Source organism: Olea europaea, chromosome 12, assembly GCF_002742605.1.
Source record: "Olea europaea var. sylvestris chromosome 12, O_europaea_v1, whole genome shotgun sequence".
Lineage (NCBI taxonomy): Eukaryota > Viridiplantae > Streptophyta > Magnoliopsida > Lamiales > Oleaceae > Olea > Olea europaea.
Window position 1 is genome coordinate 1,277,769 of NC_036248.1, and position 23,062 is coordinate 1,300,830.

General features: G+C 38.6%; 2 protein-coding genes across 3 annotated transcripts; both read right to left on the reverse strand.

Moving 5' to 3' along the window:
- Positions 1-282: 282 nt before the first annotated feature.
- On the reverse strand, positions 283-4,375 carry LOC111405091 (U2 small nuclear ribonucleoprotein B''). Of its 2 annotated transcripts, none has more exons than XM_023033811.1 (10): positions 3,994-4,375; positions 3,559-3,621; positions 3,056-3,137; positions 2,902-2,967; positions 2,456-2,534; positions 2,251-2,296; positions 1,586-1,686; positions 1,279-1,348; positions 1,090-1,172; positions 283-559 (listed from the first exon to the last, which is right to left on the reverse strand). In XM_023033811.1, the coding sequence occupies exons 1-10, from the start codon at positions 4,189-4,191 to the stop codon at positions 529-531; spliced, it is 819 nt and encodes a 272-aa protein (XP_022889579.1). In that variant the 5' UTR covers positions 4,192-4,375; the 3' UTR covers positions 283-528. The 2 variants fall into 2 exon arrangements, with proteins under 2 accessions (XP_022889579.1, XP_022889578.1); XM_023033810.1 differs by having other exon boundaries at positions 2,893-2,967.
- Positions 4,376-19,647: 15,272 nt separating this feature from the next.
- LOC111405046 lies at positions 19,648-20,778 on the reverse strand. The gene has a single exon (XM_023033736.1). It carries the CDS (start codon positions 20,776-20,778, stop codon positions 19,648-19,650), a length of 1,131 nt encoding a protein of 376 aa, XP_022889504.1.
- Positions 20,779-23,062: the final 2,284 nt, after the last annotated feature.

The following is a 23,062-nucleotide window of genomic DNA, read 5'->3' on the forward strand; positions in this document are numbered from 1 at the left end:
ATAATAATAAATAAATAAAGTGCTACTTTTTTTCCACTTTACAACGACTAATTCTGAAGTTGACGATCAAACCCCTCTTCACGCAAAACTACTTTTTAGTACTTAACATGTACAACATCTAGACAACTTTGCTTGCTTGCTTTTAAATAATAACACTCTTATGAAAGTTAGGTTAGAAGTTATTTGACAAAGTTTAATATAATTCAAACTAGTCAAACATTGTTTTTATTCGCTGAGCCCATAAGCATTACCTGAACAAATTTAATTGTCAAGGAAAGTAAATTTATTATTCCTATCTTTCACCATTAGATTATTAATTGAATAGTATAAATTACAAGAGAAATTTGATGGCATTGCTCAATATGAGGATACAAAAGTTTGGTTTATGCTCTATGAGCATAGAAAACTAAAGGCTTAAAGCATTAAATAACATAGAATATTGAATTACAATATAATCTCTAGGCAGCAATGGACCCTGTTTCCATTTGATGTTGGGCACCCGAAATGTCCTTTCAAGGGGCTTCTGAGTTAGGCCTTCCTCATTTTGGATCTTGCATATCTGAATAGCAAAAATATGGCTTATCACTTCAGTTCCACAGTAGAGACACCAATAATAAATAAGCCGGGGAAAGAAGCAAAAAAAAATTAATTATCCAGGATAATCAATTATAAAGTCCCTTGTTATTGTAAATAAAAGAGGTCTATTCATTTGTGCACATACATATTAGTGTAATACAAGAATATAATACGAGAAACAAAAGATTCTTATATGTTATATTTGCTGTGTTCCAAAATTAATGTGAAAGGAAGGATCAATTACTAAATGGCATTCTCTATTTAACTTAATATTTGATAATACAAATTCATAAAAACACATCAAAATTTCAATAGTATGACAAACAATAACAGTTTCATCTAACAGTTAATGCTATAAAAGAACATTTCTCAGAATGATAGTAACTGTTGGGTATTGTAATAATAATTTCAATTTGGAACGAAGATGATTTTCTACGAAATGTGATTAAAGATCAAAGAATAAAGATTATTAAAAAAAAACTCAGTGTAAAATGTTGAGCAATAGGAGATTACTCTATATGCATGCCACCCCGGTCAGATGATGGCAGTGAGATTCCTTGAAGTGCATTCATGGCCGCAGTCGCTTGTTCAATTCCCTGACAGAAGGAAAAATACATCTCGTGTTTTTTAGTTTCAAATCATGATGAAAATTATAACTTGATCAACAAATGGTCAGGTAGGAGCTTAACAATAAGAAAATACCTCAAAATCAGCAAATGCCACTGGCATTCCACCTCTAGCCCGCAACTTGAGGATGTTAAATCCTGGGTATCTGGAACCAGCAGGAATGTATATCAGCAACTTTTTAATTTACAAATATGGGCAAAAGAGATCCTTTTGCATTTGCTAAGGAGAAAGCAACTAACAAAACCGTCAACTGTAGGTTTTTTCCTATGACAATGAAGAAGGCTTCCCCATTTATCAAGTGTTCAGCAATTTTTTCCTCTTTTTAATCATTTCTCGTGAATGGAAAACCAAGTCCAATGTCAGTATTTCAGGGGCAACTTACTGAGAAATAACTTGCTTCAATTCGTCTTGAGTGCAATTTGGACCTAGGTTTGCGATGAACAGAGTAGAACATGCGCCATCTGCAGTTTTTTCCAGTTGCTCCTATAACAACCATTGGGACATACAACTGAATCAAGCTTTCATAAACAAAAAACTACAATTTGCACTTAAAGAAAACTGCTCTCATCTATCAAATAAATGTTACTCGTACTAAAAGTTACCCGACAAACAAAAGAGGCATGGGGAATCAGTGAGTAGTAAAGCATAATGGCCCATTAAAAGAGGAAAAATGTAAAAATTCATGGAATTCACTTGACATTTACAATGGCTAGGATCAACAATTATACACGAAAGTGTAAACTATTGTTCCAAACACACGACCAAAAATTGAAATCACAAGCAGATGTATGGAGTTCAATCTGGAAATTTCCAATTAGTTCATTGGGGAAGTTTATAGAATTAGTCCATGCATGCAGTCTATAATCATGTCACATATCTCAAATTATTGTGTTAAAAAAAAAAAAAAAAAGTATAAGGTTATTGCACATCACTCTATAATGCTTTTCGATAACTATGCTGATGAGTGATGACAGACTTAAACTGCACTCAATATGCACCATACACATTAACAAATAGAAAACAAAATTAATATCCATTTTTACTTACATTTTCTGGAGCAGAAGCATTGTTACCATCAGCTGCTTTCCCCAAGCTGTCAAATATAAAACAAAAATATCAGACCTAAACAATGGATTAAGCAGCCAAAGGTTCGGGATTATCTATTCAAATGCCCCAAATACTGGGAAAAGCAAGAGAAAAAAGAATTAGGTTTTACAGTGACCGGCTAGTCTATGTTCTAAACACACTCAACCTTTTCTCTGTTGCTGAATCATCTTGGTTTCCAGAGTCATGATTCCCAGGTGGATCATCAGAATCACTATCTCCTGAAGCTTCAAAATGAGAATTATTGTGTCATTAATTATGAGAACACAGTATTGCATATCTTTTCCTCTAGCAATGCTTAATTAAAAAACTGTGCAACGAACAGAAAACTAACTCGACACAATCAACAAGCACAAAACAAAAATAAAAAAAATAAAAAAGTCAGCCAATCTCTTGTTTTCTTGATCAATTGAATTTAAAAACATTTCCTCTCTCCCTTTATTCCTCTTTCTCTCTACTTCTCCCATCAGGGGGTGCTGGGATGTTTGAAAGTAGAGAAAAAATGGGAAGGAGGCACTACAGCAAATGGTAAGAATGAATAGTACATGTACATGCATTAATCTTTTTCCAAATATAACTGATTACCATCATCACCTGACGATTCCCTATCATCAGTTGCAGATTTAGTCCTATTATCAATAACCACATACGGTCCACTTCCTGCAAACAGCATTGGTCATAAACCATCTCCCAACAGGGCACAGAATATGGAATGTTAACACTGATAAAATGACACTCTACTGTCTACCTGGTTTATTTTTTCTTCTTGAATTTGATCTTGCAAGTTCGATGTGCAAAGTGGATCCAGTTTGAGGGTCAAATTTAACACCCTGTAAAACAGTCATTCCAGAAAGATTGATTGACAATTGAGAAAATAAAAAAATATTGCTAAAACATGTTATCCTTGTACTGTGCAGAACACTAATGATGTGTTGTAGGAAGAATTAGATAGTAACCGAAAATACTAAACAAGATGAAGAAGTAAAAACATGGAACTTTATACAGTCTAGTCTGTCCAATCCTGCATGCCTAATGCAACAAATGATTGGAAAATTGGAAAAATTTATAAATATCAAGAAAGGGATTCTTCCTTTTACCAATTCTGATGGCATAAGCTTCAAATTAAGTGATACAAACGTACGACAATAAGATACAAGGTATATGCTTTAGCAATTTACACAGAGCTGAGGAAACCAACATTGTAGAACGAGGGCTAAAACTAACTGAAGATCCATTTTAATAATAACTCACATTTAATGAATGTAGAGCTGCCATTGCTGATTGATGATTTGCAAAAGTCGCAAATGCAACAACCTGCCAATAACAAAACCACAATACGCTACAATTTCAACAAAATGAACACATTCAAAAGTTCTGTTGTAGTCACAATAAGAGTACTGTAAACAAGATAAAAAAATTTACAACTTCATTGCACAAAATCTTCCTATCAATCAATCCATTTTGGTACATTAATTTCGTCAGTAGAGCCATCACATCAATCATGCCAGTTATGGTAAAATGAACCTTTAAATTTTAAATATAACTACAAAGTCTTCCAGTAGAAGAATCACTATTCTTCAGCACCTCATAAAATAAAATAAAATAATGAAAATGCAAGAAAAAATTCTCTAATTTTCCATTTTTTGCAGCAATGAATTGCCTTTTTTTCATAAAATTTCCTGTGACCTGGTTTCCACGGCCGGTATACTTGAGCTGGCAGTTCTCAAAACCAGGTCGCCGGCGGAAGAGGTTGTGAATCTCACGAGCCTTGATGTCGTCGGGAAGGCCGGACACAAAAAGCGTATTGATTCCATTGCCATCGTTGCTGTAGACGAACTCCGGTTGGGCTAGGTAGTAGGGGTCATATGGCGGCGGGAGAGCCATCGGAAAAGGAGGGTTTAGAGTATCAGTACATTACTGACGGACAAAAGACGCTGAGATAGGCGGAGTAATCGATGCGGTGGGGAGTCTGGGGTTTTGCAGCGCCAATTTCAGCCCAACAAAAAATTATTTTATAAATTATTGCTCCTCCATAGAAATTTAAAAAGTTATTAGTTGCTAACTTAGAGCCGTTTAGTACACATTAATGTAAAAATAAAAATGAAAAGTATAATCATTATGAATCTCACACGAAAGATAGAAATTCAAATTTGGTGATTTGATGTAATTGATAACGATTGTATTTTTCATTTTAATGAAGAAAAAAATGAGAAACAAACAGGGTTTAAATTTAAACAAAGTTATCCATCATTCAATCATTCATATTATTTCCATCAGTGTTATTTATAACAAAATTCAATGAGCAAAGAGTTACTTTTTTCAAATTTGAATGAATAACGAGTAACCTTTTAAATTTCAATGATCAAACAATAATATATAGCAAAATTCAATAAACAACGTGTAACTTTTTTAAATATCAATGAGTAAGTATTAATTTATAGTAAAATTCAGTGATCATTAATTAAATTATCTTGACCAAATATCTCAAAAAAAAAATTTAAGTCATTTCTAATCGTGTAAAAAATTATTTTATAAAAAGTATTACTTGAGCATGGAGTGAAAATGAAAGGGTCCGGGGTATATATATTACGTGGGGGTATGCACAACTGCATCAATGAAGAAATAAGGTAATTTTTCGCTTTTTCAGGATTTCTCTGTAATACCGTGCTTTCCATCGACTTCGTATAACATAGCATTTGTTTAAAAATATTTATTTCAAAATATCACTTTTTTAATATATTCATTTTTAACAATACATTTTCTTTAAAAAATAATTATAACGTTTTATAATATTTTCTCTACTTTTAGTCATACATTTTTCAATAAAAATAAATTTCAAAAACTCACTTTCATATAAGCACTAATATTTTTATATTTATAAGTGACAAATTGTATACAAGGTTATAAAAGCTAGATCAGACCGAACCGGTGGGTTTCAATCAAAAAAATCGAGAATTGGATGAATAGTTGATTCGATTGATGCTTATAGCCTGTATGTATGGATCCTGGCTAAAACCTGAAAAATCAAACATGCAACCAAAAATCAACAACTCGATTGCGATTTTACCGGGTTCTTCGATTTTGTTTTGAGAATTAAAAAAAAAAGTTAAGGAGAATTCAACGTTGATCTATATCTAGCTTCTTCCATTTTGCTGATGCAATATACGATATAGAAAATTTGCAAAAAAAATGCAAAAAGAGAATGAAGAGAGAACCTGTCGTCATTATTCTCTCAAATTGTTGGTAAGAACGTATGATTTATAGGTTATGTAAGGTTTGGCTTTATTGAATATACGATGTGATGCTACCAAAATTCGTACCTGCAGATTTCTCGAGCTTGATGATTCGGGTTGATCACGATCGTAGTCTTCCGGTACATGAAACAAAGGCAATGAAGTGTGTTCTCGTCGCCCCTCCAATGCTTAAGTCAGAAAGAGAATTATATACGTGAGGTTATATGCCGGAGAATAATGAAAAACGTACTTGAATAACGACTCAAGGTTCTGTATTTATAGTAAGCGACATTCTCCTAGTGGGACTCAACTAGCTAGATGTCCTTATCTGTTGGAGTCCTAAATAGTTAAGGAGTTGGTCAAATTCCATAATTATATGTGGGATAGAATCCTTGGAGGAGTCAAATATATGGTTGAGTTAGAGTCATAATTGCTTAGGAATTCTAAAGGGTCAACAATCGTAGGTTGTGAGGGGAGCATATGCTCGAGGACAAGTATTGCAATATGCGAAGCAGCCAGGCCGGATGTGGTCGGCCATAATGTCTCGAGGCCACCACATGCTCGAGGACTCCATAGTTGGAGTTATAAGTTCATCGAAAATAGTCGTCGGGATAATTTTGTGATCGGGCTGCTGGAAATGTCACTATCATTGGCCCCCGTGCATATATGTTTGAAGCCTTCGCTCTAGGATACGATGCAAAGAGACTGGAAATAAGAGGTCGGGAAATTAGCTCGAGGATGTTTTTAATGACAGGTGTTCAGAAGGGCTGATGTGTACTGAGGTAAGCCCTAAAATAGGAAATGGCGGTAAAAAATGGTAGGGGGTGGATGTAGGACACGTGGCCAGATCTGACGGTCAGGGTAGTGACCTTTGGACTACCCGTCCCTGTTGCCTATAAATACCCTCTCCACATTTCATTTTTCACTTTTTACTCTCAGTAAACTTCTCTTGCTAATCGTCGGGATCAGAACTTTGAGCTTTTAGCCGTCGACTTTAAGGTAAGACCTCGAGTTTTTAAGTTATTCTTTAGGCCCTTTTTTACCTAGGTCGGGATGTCTAGCAGTAGCAGTACTGAGTCTTCGTCCTCCTCCTCGAGCAGTACTCCCGAGGACATAGGATGCTCGATCATACCTATTGTCGTCCCAATTAATGCCCAACCTCGGGCACAAAGTATCCCGACCCCATTTAGGTACCCCGAGGTTCCTTGTAAATTTAAAGAACATCTAGCAATATCGACGGCTAGGGAGCATGGGCTCATGCCAAAATGTGATATTAGGACGTCAGGGGTAGAGGATAGGATGGCCTTTGCTCGAGATAGAGAGTTCGTGATTTTTAGGGACTCACTAAAGGGGGGATTTAGATGGCCTCTGCATCCCTTTTTTGTGTCTTTATTGGTCGAGCATAACATGAGCCCTGGACAACTTGTGCCAAATGGGTGGAGGATGCTCACCTATTTTTTTATAGCCTGTAGGTACCTAGGAATTAACCCATACGTCGATCTCTGTAGAATGGTCTTCGGCCTGAAACAGTTACCTCAATATACCTGTTTCGCTTACCTTTCGTCCCGAGGAGGCTTCAAATTACCGAGGATGCCCAGTTCACTGTAAGGATGGAAAGAAAAGTGGTTTTATGTCGCACCTCAGGATAGTGACCTTCCTTTTACTCCTAGGTGGGTTTTGCCCGATACTCCCAGGTTTTGTGAAGGCCAGGCCTATTTTGAGTCTTTAGAAAGGCATAGGATGATGTTAGAGAACCTCGAGCCTCTTGTATATGATATAGATGACATCCTCGGGGATGACATTCTCGATCTCGCGAATGTGAAAGGCACTAAGGGTAGGGATAATCTTTTTGCCTTCTTCCTTACTGATCTGTCTTTGAATGTATAATTGTGCTCATGTCAATGACTTGTTTTTTGCAGAGATGACTTTTGATCCTTCAGCCCTCAAACAGACCGTGACCAAAAAGTCGAAGGCCCCTCAAGCTCGAGCTCCAGGTCAAAGAGAGGGAAGAAGAGAGCTCGAGAGTCAGGCCTCGAGAATATTAGGAGTGGGCCAAAGGAACCTTCTGCCCGGGGACAATCCTCAACCATACAGGCCAATGAGACTCCAACTGCCCCACCTCGGTCACATCCTCGGCCAAGGCGTACCCCCGAGGTTGTTGACCTCGAGGATGAGGTCCCACCTATGCCCTCGTTCCAAAATCAAGATCCTGACTGGTGTCTCCTGGTGTCCAGCATCGTGGACAAGTATCAGAAGGACCTCGATTTTGATGAGGGTATGAAGGCTCTTCAATCTCTCACTCTGAAGGTAAGCTCGCTCAACTTACTTGGTGTAATTTATGGGGTTATACGATGTGATTGCTTTAAACTCAGGTTTATATGATGCAGGCTCTGAGCATTGCCCGAGGCCTTTCTCTAAAGGGGAAAGACGAAGCACAAAAAACTACTAAGCTCGAGGACACTTCTCGAGCACATGAGAAGAGGATAGCCGACTTGGAAGCTGAGCGCTTCCTTCTCCAGAGGGAGCTTGAGGACTCGAAGAACGACGTCAAGAGAGCTCGGGAAGAGGCTCGAGCTGCCAAGGGCGAGGCTGAGGATTTAAAGCTCGAGATCGAGCATTTGAAGATTGATTTCGAAATTCGCCTGGCTGAAGCTCGAGGGGTTGCGATCAAGGATTTCAAAATGTCCGAGGAGTTCAACGGGCTTAAGGGAGAGTACGCCATGGGCTCGTACTTCCATGCTTTCAAAGAGGCTCGGCATTTTTGAGGTCGAAGCCTGACGCAAAACCCGAGGACTTAAAGAGCATCCTTGAGGTTGCTGATGACCTCGAGCTTTCAGAGTCCGAGGAAATCGTCGAGGACCATGAGGTCGATATTGACGGTGAGGACGCGGCAAAAGAGTAGGGGAGCACGGCCTCGGGAGAAAGAGCCGAGGACCTAGATTAGTTTATGTTTTTTTCTCATGATGACATCCCCCTTTTTTTGTATTTTGAACAAGTATGCTGCTCGATCTTAGATAATGTTCCATTTATGGTATTTTGCTCGATCAAGTATTTTTCATTTTGCGCGATTATGTATGGCTGATGTCTCGATCATGACAAACTCAAATAGCTCGACGTTAAGATGGTTCGATAACTTGACGCCTAAGATGAATTGACAACTCGACGCCTAGATTAATTAAATATCTCGACGCCTAGGGTGAATTGACAATGCGTCGCCTAGATTAATTAAATATCTCGAGGACTCAATTTGTAAAATCATTTTTGAACATTTAGTGTTGAACTCGAGCATGTAGACAAGTTATCCCGAGGACTCAATCTGTAAAATCATTTTTGAACATTTAGTGTTGAACTCGAGCATGTAGACAAGTTATCCCGAGGACTCAATTTGTAAAATCATTTTTGAGCATTAAGTGTTGAACTCGAGCATGTAGACAAGTTATCCCGAGGACTCAATTTGTAAAATCATTTTTGAACATCATGTATCGAGCTTGAGCATGCATGACGACGTAATTGTACCGACCTATAGCATGTTCCCGAGGACTGTAAATGGCCTTTTTATAAGATCTCTGCCACGCGATTTATATAACGTGATTTTATACCGCAAGGCACAGTGTCAAGTTTTGTAGTATATTAAAGAATTGAAAAGTGTCGAACCCACAGGGATTGATATTCGACTTTCACTGAGTACTATAATTGTGTCCGCGTTTACTATATCTAGACAATCGAGCGTCAAATTAATGTTTGAATACTAAACTAACGTCAATGAATTAAATAGTGCACTAAAAGTGAGGCAATTTCTAAAGACTAAATCAAACTTACGTAATGTCTAGGGAATGATTTCACCGTATTCTCGACATAATTTTCAATCCCTATAGATATTTCCATCAACTATTTCCCGAATTCATAGGCAAAAATCCTAAATTAATTCCATTTCCCCCTCTCGAGCGTCAAATAGAACCTATCTCTATATTTTAACCCCAATATCTCTATTCCGAATTAAATATATAAAGATTATCACGCACTTGGTTCTTGTTTTATCCTCAAAGATTCGTACTTTCTCTCAAAACCTACAAACCTAGGTTATATTGTTCTTAGATCATGCCTAAATTTCCCTCTCTCGAGCGTCGAATTTAGAACATCAATTCATTCAATTGGTGATCAGGCAACTGAAAGCATTAAGCAAGAACAATACAAATCAATTCTGGAAAATTAAATGGAAATACTATAAAGAAATTGAATCATGTCTCAAATAGGTTACATCAAATCCTAGATTTAATAACTTAGTTCATGATTGAGAAGAAGAACATGATAAAATACAAATTAAATCGCATGGAGAAGAGAAAGATAAGAAAAAACTCAGGTTGCTACTCTATTTCTCAATCTTGTTGCTTGATTTCTCAGTTTCTCCCTTCTTCTTCTCCAAAATCGGGTGGATCTTCCTTCAATTGGTGCCTCTCTTTTTCTTGCCTCTTCAGCCGTCTAAAACCCTTCTCTTGTTCTTCTTCTAGGTATTTATATTTTCTAAGGGTCCTCAAGGGTTAGGGTATGATTTTTGGGCCGAAAAGATACTTAAAAACTCGGGTTTTAACGTTTTGGGAACAGGCGCCATGGCGCCCAGGTCTGGCGCCCAAGTTTCTGCTCTCTTTTTTTTCATTCACTGGGCGCCATGGCGCCAATGCCATTGCTTTGCTTCTCTTCTCTTTGTTTTTCCAAGCCTATTTTCCACTCCAATCTTATTCAATACTTGCTTATTCATACTCCATTTCATTGATCATCATTTTTGCTCATCACCGGCTCCCAATAGTGGTATTTTCTCGAGAGTTGTCCAAACTGCAAAACAACACTAACACACACACATCAAAACATTCAAAAATGCTCAAGAACACATCAAAAAACATGATTTAGAAGCTTTAGTTTAATGAGTGAATTACACTTATCAAACACCCCCAAATTTAGTTCTTTGCTTGTACTCGAGCAAACACAAAACTAAAGATAATTATTAACGAGCACAAAAAACACGACTAAGATAGACAAAGTCACTCAAAAGAAACTTTATGTTAGACACCTTGCATTTATTGCCCAAGATTAAAAACACAGCGTCAAATTCATGAAGTACTTCAAAACTATAAGGCAGGCGTCAAATCCTCGCTCATTCAATGCAAACGGGTGTGTGTGTGGAGAGTTAAGCATAACGCTGCACAATAATAAATCGACCCAATTTCTGACATTAAAAGTAAAATATTTCCTTGCCTTGCTCGTGAGATTCACACACACCCCCAAACTTGTTTTCTTTTCTCTTTTCAAGGTGTATTCTAAAATTGATTTTTTTTCAATGCTAATTTCTTACATCGCTCAAGTTTGGTTAGATTTCACTGTTGCAGTTCAACCTATCAACAGATGAGGATTCTCCTTATTTTTTACTGCTTCAACCTCTAGGAATCAACTAAGTTACTAACCTCTCATCAAAGGTTTAATCCTCTAAAACAAGTGTTCGGTGTTTAATCAAAGTATGTGATATATAAATTATATGTGTGTGTGTGTGTATTCTTTAAACTCCCTTTGTGTGGACGTCACTCCCTCAAGCTTTCTAAATGACCCTTGTAACGAGCTTTAAGCCGATGACTCCCAAATCAGACGACTTTAGGGCACCAGGTTTTAAACCCTTACAGGCTTAATTACTCGAGTCATAAAGGCTACGAAGAGACGATTCACAATGAGATTATTAAAGTTGTCCTCATTGGGATCTTTTTTTTATGTAATGATTAGTGCAATGCCCCTTATTAAACACCTATTCTCGAAAATCGACTTCCAACTTAAAGTTTTCACCCAATTTTCATCCTATTAGTCACAGACAATCCACACAAAATTTAGCACACATGGAATCCACATTTATCTCCAAGTTTTCCTGCAACGACTTAACCTACCAAACAACCTATATTTGGTTTAAGAGTATAATAGTGTTTAAAGGTTGTTTGGGTTTAGCATCTAAGTTCTCTTATTCAAGCTATAAACATAGATCAACCTACACATGTACAAGGCTACAATCAACCCACGTGCAAATGGGCGCCCAGGGGCCCAACACGTTTTTATCCTTAAAACAACAACACAATCTTTTCATTTCCCTACCCACAAAACCCTTATACTCTTTTTTCCTCTCAAATCTCCCCCTCTTTTCCCCACACTTGCACACACCAATTCTCTCATACTACCTCATATTTATAAGTTATTACATCTATAACAACCCATATCTTAGAAGTGAAAAGCTAGTGACTAGTTCATCAAAGAAGGTACATTCCTTTACAATGCAGAGTTTTTTTTTTTTTTGGTAGTGTAATTTGAACTTCTTTTGGTAATCTTGTTTAGGACTATGTCAAAATATCATTTGTCTTTGTTGGGTTGTGTTTTGGTAAAGCTTGTGTGGGCCTTTGTTTTATCTTCGAAATTATTTTGTTATATGCCTACCATGTGTTTGTTCTTTTTCCTCTTTGACATTCTTTGCCAATGTTGGAATCTATGTTAGAAGACTTTGCAATTTCCTATGGGCTTGAACTTTCCTAACTACTAATATATTGTCTTGCTCACAGAGTGTTTGATAAATGTCACCAAAGACGTCTTTTGTACGATTCTTGGGATAGTTTTGATGGCTTGCATTCAACTTTGTACTTGTTTATTATAGCCGCCTACCACACGTTTGATACTTTGTTTCACTAAGATTTTCGTGCCTACTTGGGACTCACTTCATTTTCTAAGACAAAAGCTTTTAATTGATTTAGGTGGACGGTTAACTTCGGTTGATTTTGTGCAAGAACACTTCCTCCATGCTTTTTAAAAAGAAATCCAAGGCCACTGCCTCTTCCTCTACTACTGCATTTGATCGTCGACGATTCATTAGTTCTGAAGCAGAGGAACGCTATAGACACAGTGTGGTACATCGGAATTGCATTCCTGAGAGGGGCCTTGATAATTTTTTACCAGATAAAATCCACAGTTTGGGGTGGGAGAAGTTTACCAAGCAACCTAGTGCTGCATCAATTCCTCTGGTGAAAGAGTTCTATGCTAACGCCAATGAACATGAGAACTTCAAGGTTTTTGTACGGGGTTTTTGGATCAAGTTTGATAGTGCCTCCATTAACCTGTTCTACCATACGCGGGATATACCCAATGATGACTATTCCCGACTCCGGAATGAGGGGATCGATCCTGGGGAGATAATTCGCACCATAGCTCGCCTTGATACCGAATGGAAAGGATCAGCTAGTAATGTAACCCACTTCCCTTCATCTGGTCTGACGCCCACTTGTAAAATCTGGCACCACTTCATATCATCCAAACTGATCCCCAGTAGCAACACTAGTGAGGTCACAAAGGAACGGGCCTGACTGAATTTTGTGATTCAAAAAGGATATTCTATTGATGTTGGCCAAGTCATCCAAAATAGTATTCTTCGCATTCTTGCCGGGCCCGCTACAGGCAGTCTGGGTCATCCCTCTTTGATCCATGACCTTTGCATACAAGGGGGTGTTCCCATGCGCGAAACTGATGAAGTGTTACACCCGAAACAACCACTTACACGGGACCTCCGTGATAGGCGTGTGGGACACCGGGAAGTGCCTAGCTCTTCTCAATCATCTCGTCCGTTACCCCCTACACCATCACCCCCACAACCTTCAGGTGCTACGGGGGACGTCCTTCTGCATTTTGAAGCCATGGATTTGCGCATGAGCCGATGGCAGGAGGGCATGCAAGTACAAATGAATCATTTACAATCCACCATTTTGACCAATTTCAATACCAGAATGCTTGCATGGCGGTTATGGCATCTGCACATCCCAAGCTCACCTTTCCTCCACCGCCATCACTTCCACCTCATTCCTACCCTCCTGCTCCACCTGATGAAGAGGAAGTCAATTGATGTCTTCACTGAGATATCTCTCTTCCCCTTCTTCCATTTTAACATTGGGGGCAATGTGTAGTTTAAGTTTGGGGGGAGTATCTTAAATTTTCTAAAATCTAAAATTGCCTATTTTATTTATTTATTTTGTATGATTGTGTGCATCTAAAAAAAAAAATATTATTTCGTGTTCTGCATGCTTGTGTGAGTTAGATAGCCTTGCTGGCGATGATGTATAATATTAAGAACATGTATTAGTTCATGGATTATGGATAAGTTACATGTGTGAGTTAGATTTTTGTTTATTCGTGTGAAACAAAAATTATTTTTGCACGTGGGTTGATTGTAGCGTTGTACATGAGTAGGTTGATCTATGTTTATAGGTTGAATAAGAGAACTTAGATGCTAAACCCAAACAACCTTTAAACACTATTATACCCTTAAACCAAATATAGGTTGTTTGGTAGGTTAAGCTGTTGCAGGAAAACTTGGAGATAAATGTGGATTCCATGTGTGCTAAATTTTGTGTGGATTGTCTGACACTAATAGGATGAAAATTGGATGAAAACTTTAAGTTAAAGGTCGATTTTCGAGAATAAGTGTTTAATAAGGGGCATTGCACTAATCATTGCATAAAAATAAAAATAAAAAAATAAAATAAAAAAACTCTGCATTGTAATGGAATGTACCTTCTTTGATGAACTAGTCACTAGCTTTTCACTTCTAAGTTATGGGTTGTTATAGATGTAATAACTTATAATATGGGGTAGTATGAGATAATTGGTGTGTGCAAGTGTGGGGGAAAGAGGGGGAGATTTGAGAGGAAAGAAGAGTATAAGGGTTTTGTGGGTAGGGAAATGAAAAGAAAAAGATTGTGTTGTTGTTAAGGATAAAAACGTGTTGGGCGCCATGGCGCCCATGTTATTGAATTTTTTTTTTATGCAATGATTAGTGCAATGCCCCTTATTAAACACCTATTATCGAAAATCGACCTCTAACTTAAAGTTTTCACCCAATTTTCATCCTATTAGTTTCAGACAATCCACACAAAATTTAGCACACATGGAATCCACATTTATCTTCAAGTTTTCCTGCAACAGCTTAACCTACCAAACAGCCTATATTTGGTTTAAGGGTATAATAGTGTTTAAAAGTTGTTTGAGTTTAGCATCTAAGTTCTCTTATTGAACCTATAAACATAGATCAACCTACTCATGTACAACGCTACAATCAACCCACGTGCAAAAATAATTTCCGTTTCACACGAATAAACAAAAATCTAACTCACACATGTAACTTATCCATAATCCATGAACCAATACATGCTCTTACTATTATACATCATCGCCAACAAGACTATCTAGCTCACACAAGTATGCAAAACATGAAATAATTTATTTATTTTTTAGATGCACACAATCATACAAAATAAATAAATAAAATAGGCAATTTTAAATTTTAGAAAATTTAAGATACCCTTCCCCTCCAAACTTAAACTACACATTGCCCCCAATGTTAAAATGGAAGAAGAGGAAGAGAGATACATCAGTGAAGACATCAATCGTCTTCCTCTTCATCAAGTAGAGCAGGAGGGTGGGAATGAGGTGGAAGTGATGGCGGTGGAGGGAAGGTGAGCTCGGGATGTGCAGATGCCATAACCGCCATGCAAGCATTCTGTTATTGAAATTGGTCAAAGATAGTGGATTGTAAATGATTCATTTGTACTTGCATGCCCTCCTGCCATCGGCTCATGCGCAAATCCATGGCTTCAAGACGCCGAAGGACGTCCCCCGTAGCATCTGAAGGTTGTGGGGGTGATGGTGTAGGGGGTAACGGACGAGATGATTGAGAAGAGCTAGGCACTTCCCGATGTCCCACACGCCTATCACGGAGGTCCCGTGTAAGTGATTGTTTCGAGTGTAACACTTCATCAGTTTCGCGTACGGGAACACCTCCTTGTATGCAAAGGTCATGGATCAAAGAGGGGTGACCCAGACTGCCTGTAGTGGGCCCAACAAGGATGCAAAGAATACTATTTTGGATGACTCGACCAACATCAATAGAATATCCTTTTTAAATCACAAAATTCAGTAAGGCCCGTTCCTTTGTGACCTCACTAGTGTTGCTACTGGGAATCAGTTTGGATGATATGAAGTGGTGCCAGATTTTACAATTGGGCGTCAGACCAGATGAAGGGAAGTGGGTTACATCACTAGCTGATCCTTTCCATTCGATATCAAGGCAAGCTATAGTGCGAATTATCTCCCCAGGATCGATCCCCTCATTCCAGAGTCGGGAATAGTCATCATTGGGTATATCCCGCGTATGGTAGAACTGGTTAATGGAGGCACTATCAAACTTGATCCAAAAACCCCGTACAAAAACCTTGAAGTTCTCATGTTCATTGGCGTTAGCATAGAACTCTTTCACCAGAGGAATTGATGCAGCACTAGGTTGCTTGGTAAACTTCTCCCACCCCAAACTGTGGATTTTATCTGGTAAAAAATTATCAAGGCCCCTCTCAGGAATGCAATTTCGATATACCACACTATGTCTATAGCATTCCTCTGCTTCAGAACTAATGAATCGTCGACGATCAAATGCAGTAGTAGAGGAAGAGGCAGTGGCCCTGGATTTCTTTTTAGGAGGCATGGAGGAAGTGTTCTTGCACAAAATCAACTGAAGTTAACCGTCCACCTCAATCAATTAAAAGATTTTGTCTTAGAAAATGAAGTGAGTCCCAAGTAGGCATGAAAATCTTAATGAAACAAAGTATCGAACGTGTGGTAGGCGTCTACAATAAACAAGTACAAAGTTGAATGCAAGCCATCAAAACTATCCCAAGAATCGTACAAAAGACGTCTTTGGTGACATTTATCAAACACTCTGTGAGCAAGACAATATATTAGTAGTTAGGAAAGTTCAAGCCCATAGGAAATTGCAAAGTCTTCTAACATAGATTCCAACATTGGCAAAGAATGTCAAAGAGGAAAAAGAACAAACACATGGTAGGCATATAACAAAATAATTTCGAAGATAAAACAAAGGCCCACACAAGCTTTACCAAAACACAACCCAACAAAGACAAATGATATTTTGACATAGTCCTAAACAAGATTACCAAAAGAAGTTCAAATTACACTACCAAAAAAAAAAAAAACTCTGCATTGTAAAGGAATGTACCTTCTTTGATGAACTAGTCACTAGCTTTTCACTTCTAAGATATGGGTTGTTATAGATGTAATAACTTATAAATATGGGGTAGTATGAGAGAATTGGTGTGTGCAAGTGTGGGGAAAAGAGGAGGAGATTTGAAAGGAAAGAAGAGTATAAGGATTTTGTGGGTAGGGAAATGAAAAGAAAAAGATTGTGTTGTTGTTTTAAGGATAAAAACGTGTTGGGCGCCGTGGCGCCCATGTTACTGAATTTTTTTTTTTTATTATTTACTTCCTACCTATTCCTTTCCTATATTGATTAGAGTGTTGATGCAACCATTTTGAGCATGACCTACAAAATAAATAAATAAAAAACGAACTTATCAAATTGGCGTAAGAGGAAAAAAACATGTCAAAATAATGAAAAGAAACTTAAGGAATAGAACTTGATTGCCTGCCAATAAGTGCTTCTTTTACGTCTTTAGCTGGACGTGGATGTGGTTTCAAGTTGCTTCATCAAGGGTAATTTCTTCCACATCCCAGTTTTTCTCTCCATAGTAATGTTTGAGGCGTTGCCCATTTGCCTGAAAGGTAGACCCATCCTTGCCTACTAATTCCATTGCACCATAAGGGAACACCTTGCGGATTACAAATGGTCCTGACCACCGGAATTTGAGCTTACCGGGAAAGAGTTTCAAGCGAGAATTGAATAGAAGAACCGGTTCTCCTGCCTTAGAATCCCTCCTTAGTATTCTCTTGCCATGCCACATCTTTGTCCATTCTTTATATATCTTTGCATTTTCATATGCATCGTTCCGGAATTCCTCCAACTCATCAAGCTGCAACAAGCGTTGTGGACCCGCCAATTTCATATCTAAATTCAATTTCTTCACAATCCAATAAGCTCGATGCTCCAATTCTACCGGTAGATGACAAGCTTTCCCGAATACCAGACGGTAGGGTGACATTCCAATTGGAGTTTTAAATGCTGTTCGGTATGCCCAAAGAGCGTCATCTAGTTTGAGAGACCAGTCCTTCTGATTGGTATCCACTGTCTTTTCTAGAATCTGTTTAATCTCTCTGTTAGACACCTCTGCTTGCCCATTTGACTGTGGATGATAACCCAATGCCAACTTGTGCTTGACATCATACTTAGCTAGAAGAGAATTGAAAAGCTTGTTACAGAATTGTGTACCTCCGTCACTTACGATTGCTCTAGGCGTGCCAAACCGAGTGAAGATGTTTTTCTATAAATATTTCAACACCACCTTTGCATCATTTGTTGGTGTGGCAATGGCTTCAACCCACTTAGACACATAATCTACTGCGAGAAGAATATGCTCTTGACCAAAGGAAGGTGGAAATGGACCTATGAAATCAATACCCCACACATCAAATAATTCCACCTCAAGCATACTGGTTAATGGTAGCTCATGATGTCTTGAAATGTTTCCAGTGCGTTGACAGAGGTTACATGTTTTCACAAAAACATAGTAGTCTTTGAACAAATTTGGCCAATAGAAACTAGATTGCAATACCTTTGCAGCATTACGTGTAGGACCGAAATGACCTCCATAGGGTGAGGAATGGCAATGCTGCATGATTGATCGCGTTTCTTCCACAGGGACACACCGCCTAATTATTCTATCAGCACACCTTTTGAACAAGATTGGATCATCCCACAGAAATGACTTGACATCATGTAGGAATTTCTTCTTTTGATGAAAGGTCAAGTCAGGTGGCAACCTTCCAGACACTAAATAGTTAACAAAATCACCATACCATGGGATCTTTGTTGATACAGCTAGCAAGATCTCATCGAGGAACGTTTCTCGAATTTGACTGTCATCCACCACCTTTTCATTCTCCAATCGTGAGAGATGGTCTGCAACGACATTCTCGCTGCCTTTCTTATCCCAAATCTCTACATCAAATTCCTGTAGTAGCAGTATCCATCGAATTAGGCGTTGCTTGGCATCCTTCTTTTGAAAGAGATAACGGATTGCAGCATGGTCCGTGTAAATTATCACTTTGGTGCCAATGAGGTAAGATCTGAATTTGTCACATGCAAACACTACTGCTAGCATTTCCTCCTCTATTGTTGTGTAATTTAGTTGAGCTCCATTACGAGTTTTGCTAGCATAGTGGATCCCGAAAAATCTTATCATGCCTTTGTCTTAAAACTGCCCCTACTGCGTAATCACTAGCATCACACATAACCTCAAATGGCTGATCCCAATCTGGTACTACCATCACTGGGGTAGTGACTAACTTTGCCTTTATGGTTTCAAAAGCCCGTAAGCAGTCTTCATCAAATACGAACGTTGTGTCCTTCTCCAAAAGGTTACATAGGGGTTTTGCCACTTTTGAGAATTCTTTGATGAATCTCCTATAGAATCCAGCGTGCCCTAGGAAACTTCGAATGCCTTTGGCATTGGTGGGTGGTGGTAGCTTTTCAATTGTATCAATTTTTGCTCTGTCCACTTCCAATCCCCTCGCCGAAACATGATAGCCTAGCACAATACCTTCTTGTACCATGAAGTGGCACTTTTCCCAATTGAGAACTAAATTCCTTTCCTCACAGCGTTGCAGCACTAAAGAGACATTATGAAGGTAGTTATTAAATGAAGTACCGAACACCGAGAAGTCATCCATAAATACCTCCATGATGTCTTCAATCATGTCTGCAAAGATTGCCATCATGCATATCTGAAAAGTGGCTGGTGCATTGCGTAACCCGAATGGCATCCGTCTGTAAGCAAAAGTTCCATATGGACAGGTGAAGGTTGTCTTTTCCTGATCTTCTGGTGCTATAGCAATCTGGTTGTAGCCCGAATATCCATCAAGAAAGCAATAGTGAGAGTAGCCAGCTAATCTGTCCAACATTTGATCTATGAACGACAGTGGAAAATGGTCCTTTCTAGTTGCCTTGTTCAGTTTCCTGTAATCAATGCACACCCTCCAGCCAGTTACTGTTCTTGTTGGAATTAGCTCATTGCTGTCGTTCTTAACTACTGTCATCCCTCCTTTCTTCGGTACCACTTGCACTGGGCTGACCCATTCACTGTCTGAAATGGAAAAAATGATTCCTGCCTTCAATAGCTTTAGAATCTCCGCTTGAACCACTTCTTTCATTGCTGGGTTTAACCTTCTTTGATGTTCGATGGATGGCTTGAAAGACTTCCATGAGGATTTTATGCATGCAGATTGTAGGACTTATCCCATTGATGTCAGTTATCGACCATCCCAAAGAGGCCTTATGATCCCTCAACACTTTCAATAATCTATCCTCTTCGTCTATGGTGAGTGATGAAGAAATAATTACTGGAAATGCAGACTTATCCCCCAGGAATGCATAGCGAAGGTGATCTGGTAGTTGCTTCAGTTCAATCTTACTGCTTTCATTGCTTTCTTTGTCATCTGCTTCCTTTGACTGTTGAATATCCTCACATTGTGATGGGTTTTCCACAATTGATGTAGACTCAAGAGCCAATATGTAATCAACCAAATCCTTGCTCCCGATGTACTCTCCAAAAGTGCTAATATCATCCTTTGTTGTACTAAACATCATACATTGCTCTAGAGGATCTTCAATACATAATTTCTCATCTCTCACAGCAGAATCAATGAAGTCAATCCTGTGGCAAGTGTCATTGTCATCTGAGTACTTCATTGCTTGGTAAATGTTGAACCTCACCTCTTCTTCATTCACTCTCAATGTCAATTGTCCCCCTTGTACATCAATTAATGCCCTTCCAGTTGCTAAAAATGGTCTGCCTAAAATCAGTGGAATTTCCTGATCTTCTTCCATATCCAATACCACAAAATCAGTTGGGAAGATGAATTTGTCGACCTTTACCAACACGTCTTCAATAATTCCTCGTGGGTAGGTGAGGGACCTATCAGCTAGTTGTAGAGTCACTGTTGTTGGCTTGACCTCCCCGAGGCCTAACTTCTTGAATACTGATAGTGGCATTAAATTGATGCTTGCTCCTAGATCACAGAGGGCCTTTTCAAAGGAAGAGCTTCCAATGGTGCACGGAATAGTGAAGCTGCCCGGATCTTTTCTCTTCTGAGGAAGTTTCTTTTGAAGAATAGCGCTGCATTCTTCTGTCAATTTTACTGTTTCATATTCCTCCAATTTTCGCTTCTTTGACATCACTTCCTTCATAAACTTTGCGTAATTTGGCATTTGTTCCAAAACATCTGCAAAAGGAATATTAATATGAATTTTCTTGAAAATTTCTAAAAATTTTGCAAATTGATTATCAAATTTTTTCTTTTGAAAACACTGTGGAAATGGAAGTGGTGGTGTGAGAATTGGTGGGTTGTCAGGGAAGGATATGGAATAAGGTTTGTGGTCCTTATTTGTTCATTTGGCCAGCTTTTCTTGCTCTTCTACTACTTGTTCTTTCTCCTTATCAGGTACGGGGTTGCTATCTTCAGTGAGTTCACTTTCTCCAACTTGCTTGCCACTCCTTAATATAACAACTTTACAGTGCTCCTTTGGATTGACCTCTGTATCACTTGGAAATTTTCCTTTTTGCTGAGACTTCATTGAGGTAGCCAATTGGCCAATTTGCACTTCAACATTCTTCATTGTGGCTCCCATGTTGGACACATGTTTCAATATTATCCAAACGTGATTCATCTTTGTTGAAGCGTGATCTTGTCTCAGAAATGAATGTCCCAAGGATGTCTTCCAATGGTGGTTTCCCATCAGAATTCTGAGTGTTGAATCCGGGTGGAGGTTTTAGTGTATTTCTATTGTTGCCATATGACAAGTTCTCGTGATTCATAAGCCCTGGATGATAGTGATTAGCTTGGTAGCTTCCTCTTTGATTGTAGTTTCTACTGTTGACATATTGGGTCTGCTCGTTTGCAACCTCTGTCTCTTGGTGTGAAGAAGAAGTATTCATGACTGAATCTACCTTCTGTTGGTTTCCTTAAGTGGTAAGCGTGACTATCTGATTTGTGAGCGATGCAACCTGAGCTACTAGTGCAGTGATGGGATCCACTTCATGAAGTCCTGCTACTTTCTTTACACCCGATCTCTCACTTGGCCATTGGTAACTGTTAGTGGCTATGTCATACAATAAAGCATATGCAGCCTCTGCTGTTTTAGCCATTAAAATGCCTCCCGCAGCCGCATCGACCATAGTCCTTGTCTGCCCATTTAGCCCATTATAAAATATCTCAATTTGCACCCATTTCTGGAACCCATGTTGAGAACATCTCCTAAGCAAATCTTTAAATCTTTCCCAGGCTTCATAGAATGGCTCGAAGTCGAGTTGTTTGAATTGGCTAATTTCACCGCGAAGTTGAGCTGATTTAGAAGGTGGAAAGTACTTAGTGAGGAATTTCTGAGCCAAATCATCCCAAGTTGTAATTGAGCCATACGGTAGTGATTGGAACCAAGCCTTTGCTTTATCCCTTAAAGAGAATGAGAATAGGCGGAGTCTAATTGCATCTTCAGTAACCCCATTCATCTTCACCGTGTCACAAATTTCCAAAAAGGATCCAAGATGAGCATCTGGGTCTTCTACTGCAGCATCCCTAAACTGATTTTGCTGTACCATATGTATCAACCCTGGCTTCAATTCGAAATTGTTTGCAGCAATTGCTGGGCATGCGATGCCGGAATAGTTGTCATTGACAACCAGCCTTATGTAATCCCGAATAGCCCTTTGTTGGTTATCCTCATTGGCTGCTCTAACATCCTGTTCTGCCACTGCTTCCCGTTCCTTTCTTTGTATGTCTCTGAGAATGCGAAATGTGCGTTCTGGTTTAGGATCAACAGGTAGTAGATCTAGATTTCTCGCCCTTCGCATAAACAGCTGAAAATAATCAAAAGGAAGCTTTTAAAGATAGACACAAAAGGAGTAAAATAAAAATAACGGTAAAAATAAAAATCTAGAGTAAAATGAACGCCGATTGGTAATAATATCAATTGAATTCGAATGAATCAATCCCCGGCAACGGCGCCAAAAACTTGCCACGCAATTTATATAACGTGATTTTATACCGCAAGCGCACGGTATCAAGTTTTATAGTATATTAAAGAATTGAAAAGTGTCGAACCCACAGGGATTGATATTCGACTTTCACTGAGTACTATAATTGTGCCCGCGTTTACTTTGTCTAGACAATCGAGCGTCAAATTAATGTTTGAATACTAAACTAACGTCAATGAATTAAATAGTGCAATAAAAGTGAGACAATTTCTAAAGACTAAATCAAACTTACGTAATGTCTAGGGAATGATTTCACCGTATTCTCGACATAATTCTCAATCCCTATAGATATTTCCATCAACTATTTCCCGAATTCATAGGCAAGAATCCTAAATTAATTCCATTTCCCCGGCAACGATGCCAAAAACTTGCCACGCAATTTATATAACGTGATTTTATACCACAAGCGCACGGTGTCAAGTTTTGTAGCATATTAAAGAATTGAAAAGTATCGAACCCACA

Coding starts and splice junctions, on each gene's coding strand:
- LOC111405091 (XM_023033810.1), bottom strand. CDS start 4,191: ATGGCTCTCCCGCCGCCATATGACCCCTACTACCTAGCCCAACCGGAG. Junction 1,687..2,250: donor ATGCTTCTGCTCCAGAAAAT/GTAAGTAAAAAT, acceptor TGGTTGTTATAG/GAGCAACTGGAAAAAACTGC. Junction 1,349..1,585: donor TTGAAGCAAGTTATTTCTCA/GTAAGTTGCCCC, acceptor TGCTGGTTCCAG/ATACCCAGGATTTAACATCC.
- LOC111405046 (XM_023033736.1), bottom strand. CDS start 20,778: ATGCCAAATTACGCAAAGTTTATGAAGGAAGTGATGTCAAAGAAGCGA.